Raw genomic sequence first — 14,547 nt, forward strand, 5'->3', positions numbered from 1 at the left:
GTTGCTACGATTGACAATGCAAAAATCTGAACAACGACAATGGATTTCAGGAAGACGATCGTACTTGTTGCGACGTCGGCGGCAGAAGAAGTACAACCCCATGCCAAAGATGAGGACGACGGCACCGACGGCAAGGCCTGCGATCGCGGCGCCACTGAGGCCGGTCGCTGCAGTCGCGGTATCGTCCGTCGCTGGAGGAAGGATGGAGGTCGGAATAGCCGCACTGGTTGTTGGCACGCTGGACGGCGTTGGTGGCGGCAGGATCTTGCCTAGTTTGCCGTTGTCAGACACACGGAGAAGGTGTCGGAGCGGACCTGGGGCAACGCAGACAAAGCGACTAGGGCTAAAGTTCGGGTTGCTTTCGGGGCCTTTTCGAACGAGCGGCATGACGAGATTCGGCGGTTTGCACGTGGCCGCGACGTCGAGAGTACCCGCAAAGTATGCGTAATGACTCTCGTTGCGGAGCACGTCGTACGTGCCGGGGTCGACCGTAAAGGTCGTATAATTGGGGGTACCAAAATCGCTATTATATATACACACAGTAAGTTGTTGGACGAAAAAGGCACACATGTAGCGTAGTACACTTGTCGCAGAGCCTCGCCAAAGGTCACATTGTACAGCGTCGTGAGTGGGTTGAGCCTGAAATCCCTATACAGAGTGTGTTTAGTATAATGTTCCAGAGACGTTGTTGTGGGACGTACACAAACCAAAGGCTACTCAAGTCGAGGTTTTGCAATGTCGTGAGGCTGGTGTTTTCAAGCGTGCTAAATAATGACTTTGTGAGAAAGATCGAGATTCGTACTATCGAAAGCGTACAGCCAGTGGAGGTCTCTCGGGAGGGGGGTTGGTGGAAACGCTGGAATTCGCGTGTGTTGAATACTCCTACCACCAAATTGAGCACATATCGCTCCATTGGTCGAGTTGGAGGTGTACAGCTGCTCAAGTGTAGTTGGCCACACCACACGCGAGAGGTCGAGCGGCGTCTCATTGTCGCGAATCACCCTACTCAAAAACATTCGTCGACATTTTTGGTTGAGACACGTCCTACAAGCCTTTGACGTTCGAAGTCGTCGAGAGGTCGCCCAGCGATCGAATGTAGGCGCTGTCAAAACATCTAACAGGGTGCGTAGGTCGTTGATACCATGCAATATTTGGTGCAGTGTACATTTGGAGATCCTTGAATGCGTTGGGTAAATCGGCCACGTGCGACACGAGGTCTATGCATCGTTCGTCGTACCGAGAGACCTTGGCACGTCTTTTCAAGAAGACCTGTGACAATCAGTCTCGCTTCTTTCGTCTTGCCAACGGTAAAATCTTTGGTCGTAAACGTCTTGAGCGTCTAGATCACCCGTGTCCAGAGATAGAAAGAGAGAGGGTACTGCTCGTACCTTGCACGCGCTGTCGACGATGCAGTAGACGCCGTCTTGGCACTCGCGCGTCGCCGTCGAGACGTACGCGCTATAGGGGCAGGCCATTTCGCCCGACGGATCTGCACTTTTGCGGAAAGTGTTTTGCCAAATGCGACGGACAAGACGGCATCTCGTCGGACCAGATGGTGACGATGCGACCACGAAATAGACAACGCATCGTGGACCCAAGACCTATTACACATGAAGAACCATGTGTATCTTTGAATCTGCGCGGCTGGGCTAACAAAACGATCACAAACAGGGAGGTCATGAAGTTTCTTTGTACATAATTTGTACATGAAATGCACGACCTGCTCGATTGCTTTTGATTGCATACCACAGTGCTCCCATGAGGTCGGGTGGGTGCCGCATAAAAATGGGGCGGTGCACTCACGGATCCTTTTCTTTGATGTTGACATGCAACGTCGACGCGGCTTTATATCCAACCTTGGGAGGAACGTAAGGACGCTGGTGTCGTAATTGCATCCGCAGCCGGTGGGTTCACTTCCACTTGAAGAACGCGCGACCGGTCCATTGTCATTTGGTCCGCCAAGCCGAATGGTGCCGCAGTGAGCTGCGGGCTTTGTAGATGCAGTGACCAAGAGACATTGTTTGCGAGGTTGTTCATGCTGCCCGTTGTGCGTCCAAGGTGTCATGGACCAGGACACACCAGGCGTTTCCAAAGACCGTACTTTTACGGGATCAAATTCTTCAGTACAGTTCAGTTTCACTTTGTTTTAAAGTTGACCAGGCGTTTCCTGTTGAATTGCATATGGAAAACCAGCCAATGACGTGTGGTTTTCACTCGAGTAGCCAATCACATGTCCGCATTGCGTTTCGTTTGTCCAATGAAATCGCTGATGACGATGGCAAGATACGCCTTGTGTGTTCCATTTGATTCGATTGGGATCAATTGCGATCCAGTTGCGTTCTGATAGGACTACATATCGTTGCAAACCATCTTGGACGACTTGCGCTTGCGGGCGCGGTCGTAGAGACCGATCGCGTGCGCCGACATGCTTGCAAGGAACGCGGCACATCGATGGCCCCGAGAAATGTACGCGTGTCCTGCGGTCCAATCCAAGTGCGCCGCGGCACCGAGCTGGTCGACGAGCCATTGGAGCATCTTGACGCTGTCCGTCTCGGCCGCAATCATCATGGCCCGGCGCAGCGTGTTTGCGTTCTGGCGGTGCGCCAAGAGAAACTGTACGAGCGCCAAGTTGCCGCTGTGCACGGCCCCACAGATCGTATCGTCATCAAAGCCGTCGCAGTTGTGTTCGTGGAAGAATTGCATCACGTCGAGGTGGTCACTTCCCGCCGTGCTGTAAATAAAGTTGGGTCCCCACTGGGAACCCAACAACCCTACGATGGGGCTGCGACAGTGGGGCTGCGATGGTCAAGTTACGGGATGAAACGAAGAGACGTGTACTTGGTATTAATACAATCAATTCATATAGAGCCGTATAATTCAACATTTCCACCAGCCATCACGCCATTTGGGACACCTTGCGCTTCAGTGCGCGCGCGTCCACTTGAACCTTGGGCAATATCACGCGGCGGTCGTTTGCAAGGAACGCAGCAGTGTTGTGGCTCCCCGTCACAAAGGCGCGCTGGATCGCGGCATCCAAACGCGACGTGGCCGCACCCGGTTGGTCACACAACGACCGAGCGTGGTCAGATTGTCGCTCACGGCCGCCATCCGCCAAAGTCTCCTCGGGTTGCACTCGCGCTGGCTGGAAAGCTTGCTTGACATGCAAATGTTCTTATCTTCAGCACCAACCTTTTGAATTCGGCAGGATAGAGGTGGCAAGTGCCATGAATGCCGGATATGTCGACGTGTATCCGGCTGTGCAATCTGGCATCCTGTGTGTCCTCGAGAGAAACACATGACATATCACTTTTGTGTGCTCGTCGTTGCTGCCTGGATGTAGCGAGGAGGCCAGGAGTTGTCGTCGGATGGTACGAGGGGTAGGGTTTCCCGGCCAAGCCAGTGTACAGCGCGTGTAAAGGGTCGAGGCGCCTTTGTACGACCGCCGTAAAATAAAATCAACAGTAGCCATGTCGAAAGCGTAATTTCAGTCAAGGTCTATTGGTCTAGTGGTTTAGACTCTGGGTGAAAGCTCAAGTGGGCCAGGGTTCGATCCCCGGCGTGTCGCATTCTCATTTCTGATTGGACGATGTTCTGACTGGGATAAGCGAATGTGATGCGTTAGGCAATCTGCGTCGATGGCCTACAATTCCGTGTATGCGGGTAGGTCAAGGTAAGGGGCACCGTGGGGTATCTTTTTTACTGCCTCGAGTCATAAACACCTGTGTGCGTACGCCGGGTAAAATGATACCTGTCGATGCGTAGGTGTGGAAGTGCACGGTAATGCGTGATGGTGCTCATCACAGCAGGAGCGTGCTTCGATGCTATCGTAGCAACGGCTTGCTTCTCTCGCGGCAAGCGCTCAGGGACATCAATATACACACCGGCCTCTTTATACATCGAAAACTCTAGAGGCGCCGCTTCGACGCGCGCGTACAAGTCCTCGGTCGGCACGTCCGTCGTGGCGCGGGGCGAGTTGAGCTGCTGCAACGTGGCAGCATACTCTTTGTCGGCCGAGGCAACGTTGACAATCTACAACCGCATCCATACATGGGCTAGATAGTGAACGACGAGGCGACCTCCAAGCGCGGTCAAAGTCGCCGCGCTGCAAACTGTGGTCGTGGTCTTTTGTCGAGTACTTGATGACGCGCGTCGTTGCGGGGATCTTGGCGGGATATCGTCGTCTTTCTATGAGCATTCTTGGGGCTTGAAAGGAGGCAATGGCCTCTGGGAGCAGTGCAAGTGCAGCAACGCCTCGCTCTGCCGGACGAGCAGGTGCTTAGCCGTAGCTTCTGCCACATGCTCAAGTGAGCAGGGTTGTACTAGGTAATCTTGCCAGATTGACCATCGAGCGTACGACCAAGGAGGCCAAGGTCCTGCACGAGATGCAGCTGCAGCGGCAGATGAAGCTCCAAGAGGAGATCGATGCGCTGCGACGACGCCGACAGCGCCAAAAGACATCGGCGCCAGAGCCAAGCCTGAGAGCCATCGCGACCGTCGTCGTGCCGCCGGCGACGCTTCGGGACAAGGTACAACCACGAGCATGCAAGGGTGACTAGTTTCACATAAAGTCCTTTCGCTCGACGCAAGAAGCTGTGATCCAGACTCGCGCAGACCTCATGCAAGTCGACCGTGCTGCCGGCGAGACCGTCTTGGTACGAGGCAATGGCGAGGAGACGTTGCGAGACAAGCACTGACCGAATACACGTCTCGGAAGCGCACCGGGTCATCGCGTCGCTCAAGCACTGAAGACTAGCGTCAGGCGCGCAATAGTACACGGCCGCCGCCTTGGCCACCTCCAAGAACTCGCATGCTTTGGGTTGCGCGCAGAGCCGGTGGGGAATGTTGTGTCGGCCATAGTCGACAGGCATGGTCGACAGGTGCTTTCTGAGGCGTTGACTCCACGTGGCACGCTGTGGGCCCAGGAATCCTCTCAAGTGCAGGTATGTACACTCCATAAAGTACGCTTTCACCACATATAAACAACGAGTTCAATTTCACGGATGTCGAACTTAAGCAATACCTTTATACTGTATCGACTGTGAGAGGTGGATTGCATGCTTGGCACATCTTCATGGGGAACAGTGCAAGTGGCGGCGATGGCGCAGCGACCTCGCTCCTGGACGCAGCCACGACGTCGGCCTTGGAGAAGATCGTAAGCGCGCAGCCGTACATGATGAGCGACGACGTCTGGACGCGCTTCTTCGCGATGGACCAAGCGCTGCTTACGCTGCCCAAGGCGACGCTCGCGGCCTTCCTACGGCCCTACACGCATGCGCTCGGTAGGCCATGCATCACGTCGTCTTCCATGAACCTCTGTCTAGCGGCCAATACAATTGTCTCTGGCAACTTTCGCATGCTCGTGCGCCATGTCACGCGGAGCTTGCCGCACGTTGCCAAGCCGGCCGCCGCCCGGCCGCGCCATGTTCTCGGCGCGTCGCTGGCCAACATGACGAACGTCCTCGTCTTCCTGCGCCACTTTTGCATGCACTTTGTCGAACACGACAACGTTCTCGAGCTCTTTGCTGCCCAGGGCACGGCCAAAGACCTCGGGCAGAGCGCGCTATTGCGCCAAGCCAGCACGGCGCGTACGTCGCCTCTCATCATCATGGCGTCCATCACCGCGTCTCTACCGTAGCAGCGAGCGACGTGGCCATGGAGCTCTTGGATGCATTGTGTATGGTCGTGCTCGAGGCGCCGCCGACGTCGGTCCTTGTCGTGCGTACGATCGATCTCATGCTCATGCTGTAGCGACGAGACGTACGACCTGCACCTGGAGTGCGTCAACACGCTGCTGACGCTGCTGTCGTCGCACGCGTACAGCGCCACGGCGTCGCTCCTCGAGCTCTATGTGCACCACGCGTCGCTTGACAGCGTCGCCAAAGGTCTCGTCAAGCGCGTCTTGTACTCGTTTTTAGACGAGCTGCCGCCGCCCAACCTCGAGACCGCAGCGTCTCTCGCAGCTGTCGCCGCGCAGTCGTCGGCCCACGGTAGAACACACGAGCTCTCTCTCTTGTGTACGAATGAGACGTTGACAGTGCTGAATGTAGTAGCATCCTGGAGTGTCCTCGAGTACTTTGTCGCGACCGAGACGCCCGTGTATCCGCTGGCCGACCGAGGCGTGCTCCTGCTCCTGCTCCTCTTGCACACGGCGCCGAGGTATCGCGGTCTCCTCCTCCATCGCTCGTACTTGACGCGGGGTGGATCCTAGCGACATGAATCCGTTCCGGACTGCGTTTTGTGAGCTCGAAGATCGCGACGGCAATGTCAGCGCCGTGCACGCCGTGTCGTACTCGCAGCTGATCAACCTCCTCGGCCGGTACATGGCTTGCTCGACATATCGTCGGCGATCTCACCGCCAATCCTTTGTACAGGTCGCTCTCGACCGAGATTGGAACGTCGCTACTGTATGCACTCGTCACCATCCATCCGAGCTTTGCCTCGGGAATCGCGCAGCCGCTCGACATGGAGCTCTTCGTACGTTCTTCCAGCGACGTCAATGGCTGCACGTAGGACTTGCATTCTAGGGCCTGCCGTTGCTCAAAGCCATGTACGACTGCACCGCGCCGACCTCACTTTATGTGTACTTGACCGTGCTCTTGCGGCTCTCAGAGCAACCCGCCGTCGTCGAGGCCCTCCATCTGTCCATGGTACGTCATCTCCCTCGTGCTTTCTTAACTGGAAGAGTGTAGCTCCATGACCACGTCGAGTGGTACTCGGAAAAGTACATGGTGGACATTTCGTTTGCGTCGGCTGCAATCGTCGTGCTCATGCGTCTTGTGCACAAGAACGTCGCGACGTTCCGGGACCCGCGACTGCATCGCTTGGCCTTTGGCACGCTCTTCAACGTGCTGCAATATGCGCACCAGCTGCACCCGTACGCAAGCCAGAGCCTCGTCCACGCGGTCGAGCACTGGGCGAAGAAGGAAGCGCGGGTGCAAGCCGACCTCGACGCCCTCGATGCCTCGCCACATGAGGCCGACGACGCGACAATGCACCAAACCAAGGTACGTGGCATCGTTGTATGCGACGTAGGCGTATCGATTCGTGGGCTAGCTGCTTGAGAAGCAAGCCATGTACATGGAATGTCTGCACCTCGGTCTTGGCTTGATCAACGTCGTCTTGTCGGGCCGGCTCTTGCCTCGGAATCCACAGCTCGTATGTTGCTCTGTCTGGTATCGGATGCATGTTGCAAGGTGATGTAGATGTACTCGCTCTTGCATGCGTCGAGCCTCTTTACGTCGCTGGCCGGGCATGCCGACCTCGCCTTCCAGACGTCGCCCGACCACACGCACGTGCAAGAGATGGTCGCGTACTTCCGCGCGGTCGTCGACATGGAAGAGGAAGCGCACGAGGCCGACGAAGTCCACGTGCTCAGCGTGGAGCGCGTCTTTGAGTACATTCAACGTGGCTGTCACAGCCTCTTTGTCGCGGTACACACCACTGCAAGGGATGGAGAGATCGATGCATCATCAATGACGCGACAGGACGACCCACGAGACGAGCCGAGCTACTGCTATGTGTTTGACGAAGACCCGGCTCTAGCTCGCACGTACTTTGTCCATACGCTGTGGGCGTGCGTCGTCGAGCTCACGGCCGACCTGCCATGGGCCTACGACAAGCTGCGATGCCGCCGCGATATAACCATGTAGAATGCGTGTTGCAATGCATTTGCTGTGCGTGGATACGTTGCATGGAGGTAGCTGCAGGCGGCGATGGCCGCGGGCATGGGCGAGAGCGAGGCCATGAAGGCGACAGCAGGGGCTTCTGCGAGCTGGCGGAGCGGACTGTCGGAAGATCGCAACAAAATTTCAACAAGTGCGGAATCGAACTTATCTGGGTTGTCGATTTATCGAACGCCAGAATCGTGTGGAGACAGGATGGCCGAAGAGGACGCGCGTGGCAGCGAGCGCAAGGAGAGCCGCGAGCGCAAAAGCAGCCGCAAGGACAAGGACCGCAAGAGCAGTCGGCGTGACAGAGACGATGACCGCGACAGGGATCGCCGCCGCCGGTCGCGGAGCTACTCGCCGCGGCAGCCGTCGGTCGCGCAGCCGGTCGCCGCGCCGCTCGCGCCGCAGCCGCAGCCGTAGCCCGCGCCGCCGGTCCCGTGACAAGTCGGGCTCGAACGACCGCAAGCCCGAGGTGAAGGCGCCGATGTTCGCGCCCGGCCCGCCCGCGGCCGAGGTGCCCGATTTCCCGCCCATGGATGCAGCCCCGGCGGCGCCGGCGCAGCAGCCAACGTCGTCGATCACACAGATGATGCAGCAGTACCCGTCGCTGAGTCTGCAAGAGGTGGTGCTCAAAATGTCCCATACCACGAGCACGCTCTCGTCGGCCGTCTCGCTCAAGCCGATGCGCGAGCTGTACGTTGGCAACCTCCCGCAGAACGTGACAGGCTCGCAGCTGCAAGAGTTTCTCGGTACGATCATCCAGCAGGTCGGCCTCTCCCTGCCGGGCCAGCCGGGCAACCCGATCCTCTCGGCGTGGATCTCGACCGACAACCAGTTTGCGTTCCTCGAAATGCGCACGGTGGAAGAGTGCAACCTCGCGCTGCTTCTGAACCAGCTCAACATGCTCGGGCGACAGCTCAAGTTTGGCCGCCCGCGCAGCTTTGTCGGGCCCGCGCAGCCGATGCCCAACATCTCGTCGCGCACGCAGACCGCGCTCGTGAACCTCGGGTGCACGCCTAACCCGATGTGGTTTGCAGGCGGCTCGGCCGCGTGCGGTCTCCAGGACGCCGGTCTTCTGGCGCCCAACTCGGGCTTTACGGACATTGGCCAGCTCCCGCCGGACAACTCGTCCAACCGCCTCCTCATGGCCAACCTCCCGACGGCCCTCAACGAAGAACAGGTACTTCTTGTGATCTCTCGTGTTGTCGCAATAGAAGGCTCACGCATGCATAGGTCTCGCAGCTCCTCGAGCCGTTTGGCGAGCTCGCTCGCTTCCTTCTCGTCAAGGACAGCGCGGGCAACTCGACGGGCAGCGCGCTCTTCGAGTACAAAGACGAATCGGTGACGCAGAGCGTCGTCGACGGTCTCAACGGCCTCGACATTGCCGGCAACGCGCTCGTCGTGCAGCGTGCGCCGCGCCAGGGCACGATTCCCGAGTACAACCCGAACGCGATTGCGGCGCCGACGCCGACGCCGGTGATCACGCTCGTACGCTCTCTTCTTGATACATTGATACGGTATCGAGGATATGCTATCTAGGGCAACATGGTGCAAGAAGCCGATTTGGTCGATGACGGCGAGTACAGCGACTTGAAGGAAGACATTGAAGAAGAGTGCAGCAAGTTTGGCAAGGTCACGACGCTTGTGATCCCTCGCCCGAGCGTACACGTCGATACTTTTACAACCCTCTGGCTCATAGCAGGATGTCTTAGGACGGGTTGCCCGGCGTCGGCAAGGCCTTTGTCCGCTTCGAGACGGTCGATGCTGCGATCGCTGCCACCAAGGTCGACCAACCTCTTGTTTTGCAGACGGTCTCATGCGGCGCATAGGCATTGACAGGACGCAAGTTTGGCGGCAACGTGGTCGATGTGAGCTACATGAGCGTCGAGGCGTTCGAAGCCCAGGCGTTCGAGTAGACTGCTCTGCTGCTGTCGATGATGCTGGCTAGGAGCGGCGTCTCTCTTTTTTATATTTCAAAACAACGACGCATCGCCTCCTGTACTGTCCACTCGCGACGTCCGACGCTCGTCCGGCATGCGCCAACACGACGATGGTAATATTGTCTGTGGCTTCGACAATGCGTACTAGGGGCCATCGATGCACAATAGTGTCGTTCGGCGACCAACGATTGACATGTTGCCGCTCTTGAGCCTGCGCACCAGTGGTCGTCACCGACGTACTAGCACCAGTGGAGCAGAAGGTCCACTCGTTTTGACGAGAATTATCCGCAAAAGCAAACGGAGACGGAATTGTCCACTTGCAGAAGTGCAAGGTAGACCAAATGTAGCCAATCAGGCTGCGCATTGCCGCCAACATCGATTCCATTGGTCGATTTATAGTCAATCCGATCGATCCAAACTCGCGCGCAGGAAAGTGCGGAAATTACTACGTAGTACCACATAACTTTCTCTATATAAGGTTGCTCGCACTGGGCGTGCGCCGGTTGGTCATACTCTGTTTACTATATCCCAAGTCGAATCTGGTATCGACCACCTTGAAGACCTTGAAGAGGGAGGAGAGCAGCTTGGATGACGTGGCGCGCTGTCGTGGCAGCGAGATGGTGGCAAGTGTGGTCGACCACGATCGGCAACGTGACGCGTTGTCGCCAGTGAGCGAAGCAGTTGCGAGCGCTGTCTGGTCGTTGGAGACGGCTACAAGTGAACTCGAGTCTTGCGCATCTCTGGATGGAGTGAAGATATGTGTTGCCGGCGAGTGCACGTCGAGAGCTCTCATCCGGCCCTGCGTCGTACTATCAGCAAAAAACTGTCGTCGGCGGTGGCAAGGCCAGTAGATTATTGGGTGAGGGCAACGACAAGAGCAGTGATGAACTCGGCAGCAAAATATTTGCATAGTTATTAGCTGCGTGCGCTTGATGATTCATGGTCGAACAAAGGTAATCGGTCGCATGTCGCATGTTCCAAGCCGAGTTTGCACTTGCCCACGTCGTTTGATTGGCTCAAACGTCTGTCTCGTGGCTTGATGGCGTCCCATCGTCATCGTGGCGGCAGCGAAATCGAACACAATCCAATATCCACACACGATGGCAGTTGCCTCCAACACGCTCTACGGGGCTTGTAAAGGCCACCAGAGCAGCTCCAATAGCTCCAACACAGGGTCGTGTCTCGTTTCCAAGGGCGGCAATGCCACGACAACCCGAGTCGAAGCGGTGAACGGGGTCGTCAACCTGCAAAACGCAAGCATCAGCGACGTCGCTAGCTTCCCACCGACGGCTACAGTCCTGTACGGCAGCCACATCATAACAGTAAATCACCCGTGCTCGGTCATCTAGGGACCTCTCGAAGAATGCGATCGCCCAGCTCGCGTCCGACCCCGTGCCTGCCTTGCGGCTTTTGTACGTGTCTCTCTCTTCCTACGACGCAGTCGAGCCTCATGGACTGTACCTGGAGGAACCTGAGCCACAACGAGCTCCGTACAACAGACACGCTGCCACGATTCGCCGCCCTCCAGACACTGTGCGGTCTTTACAGCGTTGCAGTCGTCGAATGCTACCGTCGTCGTTGCCCCGTAGGGACTTGAGCTATAACGCCATTGCTGACGTGGGCAACTTGACGCTTGCGTTGCCGAGCCTCACGAGCTTGTAGGCATCCGCTCTTGCCATCGACGGCTCATCCTTGCCTCTAGGAGTCTGGCCCACAATCGCATCACATCGCTTCGCAACCCGACGTTTCCACTCGGCCTCCAATCTCTGTACGCTCTATCATTTTCACATCGGGTGCTCATGCATACGATGTGCCTAGGGACCTCTCGGGCAACGCATTGACGACCTTTGACCTGTCCGCGGCGACGTTTCGCCAGCTCAACGCGCTGCCGTTCCTCTCGCTGGGCAACTTTAGCATCACGGCATGCTCGGGCGCGCTGCACCTCTTGCGCGCGAGTGTCGTGTGCGTTCTCGAGACAGACACGCCGCGTACAACGCTGCTCATGAGTACGCCAACATCGTCTTTTGGTTTCACCACTTTGATCTCATGTTTCGATTTGTAGCTGCGTACGGCCAGCTCATCATGGTCTTTAGCTGCATTGGGCTCTGTGTCTTTGCCTATTTTGTGTGTGCCAAACGTGTGCTCGACTCCCCGGGCCCGCCCGCCGCCAATGACCATCTGCGGGACACGTGTCTGAGCTCGGCCTACTCGATCGTGGAGGACGACCCGATGCAGTACCGCATCTCGCTCTCGATCGAGATGGACACCAAGCCGTTCGAGACGATTTTGTTCCACGACACACGGCTCATGCCACTGCAGTTGGCGATGAAGGACATGAAGAAGCTCAAGCTATTGTCGTCGACGGCTTACACCACCATGTATGTGGCTGAGCGATACGGTGCCAAGGCCCACGCGACCATGCTCACGCCGTGCGCCGTCCAAGACACGACGATGCGTCTCGGCGGCCTCGTGCGCAACATCGCTTTTCTCGCGCGGCTCTCGCACCCGAATATCGTGCCGCTGCTTGGCTTTGCCACGTCATCGTCGCTCCTCGATTTGACAGTCGTGACCGAGTTTATGGCGCTTGGGACCCTCTCGGATGTCTTGCGGGATGCGAACCTTGTCAAGTCCCTTCGCTGGACGACCCCAACGTCGAACGGAGTCGTGCCACTGAAGGCGCAGCTGGCCCTCGACGTCGCGACGGCAGTGGCGCATTTGCATACGCTCGACACCCCCATTCTGCACAATGCCATCTCGGTCGACCACGTCTTTATCTCGAGCGAGTGGCGCGCACACCTCGGCGCCTTCATGTACGCAACGTACGTCGACGAGCCAAAGACGCGTCTCGCACCAAATGCCGCGCCCGAGGTCCTGGCCGGCCGACTTCGGTCGACGACGCACTCGGATGTCTACTTGCTCGGACAGCTTCTTGCCGACTTGGAGGTTGCGAACGACATGCCCGAGACGGTTCGCGCGATCGTGGCGTCGTGCATGGAGCTGGAGCCGACGACCCGCCCCTCGGCGCTCGAGGTCGCGACGCGCTTGCGCCACTGTCTACCAAGTTCTCGCACAGTCGGCGCAATCGAATGAAACACGTGTAGATCGGATGTACAACTCAGTGTTATGAGTTCATCGTCGTTGAAGCATACCCAGTATTTGTTGGATCTCGAGTGTGAAAAGTGTTCTTTGTCAGGCGGTGTATTACCGGGATTACCACGATGGGTTTCTTTTTCTATGTCAAGCTACTTGATCGACCAGCAGCGTCCGCGGTCGTGAGCCAGACCCGTGTTGCGGAGTTCCACTTGGATGCGACCGACCTGGAGCTGCAGCACCCGAAGGTACACAGGGGGTGCTCACTTGAACTCGCGGGCTGATGGAAGTCGTTGGCTTGGCGACCGACGCGAAATGTCGGGTGGTTTGAGTGTGAAGAAGAGTGCTCTGTGGGTAAAAGCAGTAGGAACGACCATGCGGTACAAGGGGATGTTGTTGATCCCAGGCTTGTTCTCGACCGACAATGCATATAAGGTAAAAAAGATACGTAGAGGGTAAAGATATGGCGGAAGCGCCCACAACCAAGTTTGCTGCACTAGCTACACCCGCCACATCGCCTACATGCCGTAGCTCACGTGCAGTGCACTATTAAGGGTTGCCCATGCGATAGGCGGTATGCGGCGAGTGGGAGTCAGCCGCCTGGGAACACGTTGTTGACATGATACGATGATACCCATATCCGATCTTATTTGGCATCTGCTGTTTCAAAAGTTTGAAAAATGACCATGCCAGCGACGTTTCGCGATGCCTGGGTCTTTTCCCCCGACAACGGTCACCGACCTACGCTGCTTCTTCGTCATCCGCCATGGATGTTGTCCAACTTCGCGAAACAATCGAATTCGATATCATTTGATTTGCTAACAACGTTGGCGCCGTTCAAAGCTCGCGGGACGTACATGAATCGACACCATAAACGATGCGTGTCTACTGCTCTTTCGAGTCCTTTGACGCATGTCTGTCCGACACCATCGGTAGTGTGTCCAACGCGGACCAGTTTCTCGACTTCACCGATCTTCCCGTGCAAGCGACTGCACCGGATTGGCTACTTGTTGAGATTGCCGTTTGTAGCAGCCAATCGCAGCCGACCTGGTTCGGACAGGCCAGGTGCATTCATCAATTTGCGGCCACCTGATGACGCATCGTCTCCTTCTCATCGCGCTCGCGGCCAGCGCCCATGGCCTCAGCACGCTCTACGGATCGTGTCCGGTACCCAACCCCGCAAGCACGTCGCCTTGTGTCCTTGGCGGCAACGGCAGCGTCGAGGCAACGTATGCTGTCGATACCAGTCTGCGCTTTGACGTGCAGGGCGCCGGCATTGACGTCGTGCAGTCGCTCCCAGCGACGGCCACCAGCATGTACGACCGTGGATATTGACTGACCTGCTTACGCCGCTGCGTAGCAATCTCATCATGAACGAAATCACGTCGGTTGGCGCTAGCCCGGCGGCCGTCGTTCAAACGATGTACGTTGTTGATGCATATCTGCAGGCATGCCGTGGCGCTCATGGTGCGCTCCGATAGGAACTTGAGCTACAACCGCATTTTGTCTCTGGACGCCATCTCGAGTCTGCCAACGCTACGGACGCTGTATGTGGCTCAAAGTCCTGGAATCGTGCCTCATGACCACTATTAGGGATCTGAGCTACAACAACATTTCCGACGCATCAACCTTGAGCACACAGCTCACGCGCTTTCCCAACCTTACGGCGCTGTACGACACAGATGTCTTTTGAAGACTGACAAACCGCTCAATCGCTGGATAGGAGTCTGCGTGGGAACCGCATCTCGGCGATTCAAAACCCAAAGTTGCCGCCGGGTCTGCAGTCGCTGTACGTCGCCTCAACTCCGTATAGGACCAAGACATTTACGTTCCGATAGGGACCTCTCCGG

At 57.1% G+C, this 14,547-nt stretch overlaps 5 protein-coding genes across 5 annotated transcripts; 4 read left to right on the forward strand and 1 right to left on the reverse strand.

Annotated features, from left to right (window-relative positions):
• Nucleotides 1–2,349: 2,349 nt before the first annotated feature.
• On the reverse strand, nt 2,350–2,703 carry SPRG_16278 (hypothetical protein; the record flags this gene model as incomplete). The annotated part of the gene is made up of 1 exon (XM_012355584.1): nt 2,350–2,703. One exon carries the CDS (start codon nt 2,701–2,703, stop codon nt 2,350–2,352), a length of 354 nt encoding a protein of 117 aa, XP_012210974.1.
• A 2,368-nt stretch (nt 2,704–5,071) lies between these two features.
• SPRG_16279 (hypothetical protein) lies at nt 5,072–7,649 on the forward strand (the record flags this gene model as incomplete). The annotated part of the gene is made up of 11 exons (XM_012355585.1): nt 5,072–5,279; nt 5,322–5,585; nt 5,636–5,702; nt 5,749–5,987; nt 6,051–6,156; nt 6,209–6,316; nt 6,372–6,474; nt 6,525–6,647; nt 6,690–7,004; nt 7,054–7,155; nt 7,203–7,649. The coding sequence occupies 11 exons, from the start codon at nt 5,072–5,074 to the stop codon at nt 7,647–7,649; spliced, it is 2,082 nt and encodes a 693-aa protein (XP_012210975.1).
• Nucleotides 7,650–7,877: 228 nt separating this feature from the next.
• Nucleotides 7,878–9,665, forward strand: SPRG_16280 (hypothetical protein; the record flags this gene model as incomplete). Its single annotated transcript, XM_012355586.1, has 6 exons — nt 7,878–8,035; nt 8,088–8,847; nt 8,901–9,155; nt 9,207–9,329; nt 9,380–9,451; nt 9,497–9,665. The coding sequence occupies 6 exons, from the start codon at nt 7,878–7,880 to the stop codon at nt 9,581–9,583; spliced, it is 1,455 nt and encodes a 484-aa protein (XP_012210976.1). The 3' UTR covers nt 9,584–9,665.
• A 1,988-nt stretch (nt 9,666–11,653) lies between these two features.
• On the forward strand, nt 11,654–12,637 carry SPRG_16281 (TKL protein kinase; the record flags this gene model as incomplete). Its single annotated transcript, XM_012355587.1, has 1 exon — nt 11,654–12,637. A coding segment is annotated over one exon (984 nt), but the record flags the coding sequence as incomplete, so codon positions are not given.
• A 1,133-nt stretch (nt 12,638–13,770) lies between these two features.
• On the forward strand, nt 13,771–14,535 carry SPRG_16282 (hypothetical protein; the record flags this gene model as incomplete). Its single annotated transcript, XM_012355588.1, has 6 exons — nt 13,771–14,013; nt 14,058–14,120; nt 14,179–14,244; nt 14,291–14,368; nt 14,421–14,486; nt 14,511–14,535. Exons 1-6 carry the CDS (start codon nt 13,790–13,792, stop codon nt 14,533–14,535), a joined length of 522 nt encoding a protein of 173 aa, XP_012210978.1. The 5' UTR covers nt 13,771–13,789.
• Nucleotides 14,536–14,547: the final 12 nt, after the last annotated feature.

Source organism: Saprolegnia parasitica (genome assembly GCF_000151545.1).
Source record: "Saprolegnia parasitica CBS 223.65 unplaced genomic scaffold supercont2.269, whole genome shotgun sequence".
NCBI lineage: Eukaryota > Oomycota > Saprolegniomycetes > Saprolegniales > Saprolegniaceae > Saprolegnia > Saprolegnia parasitica.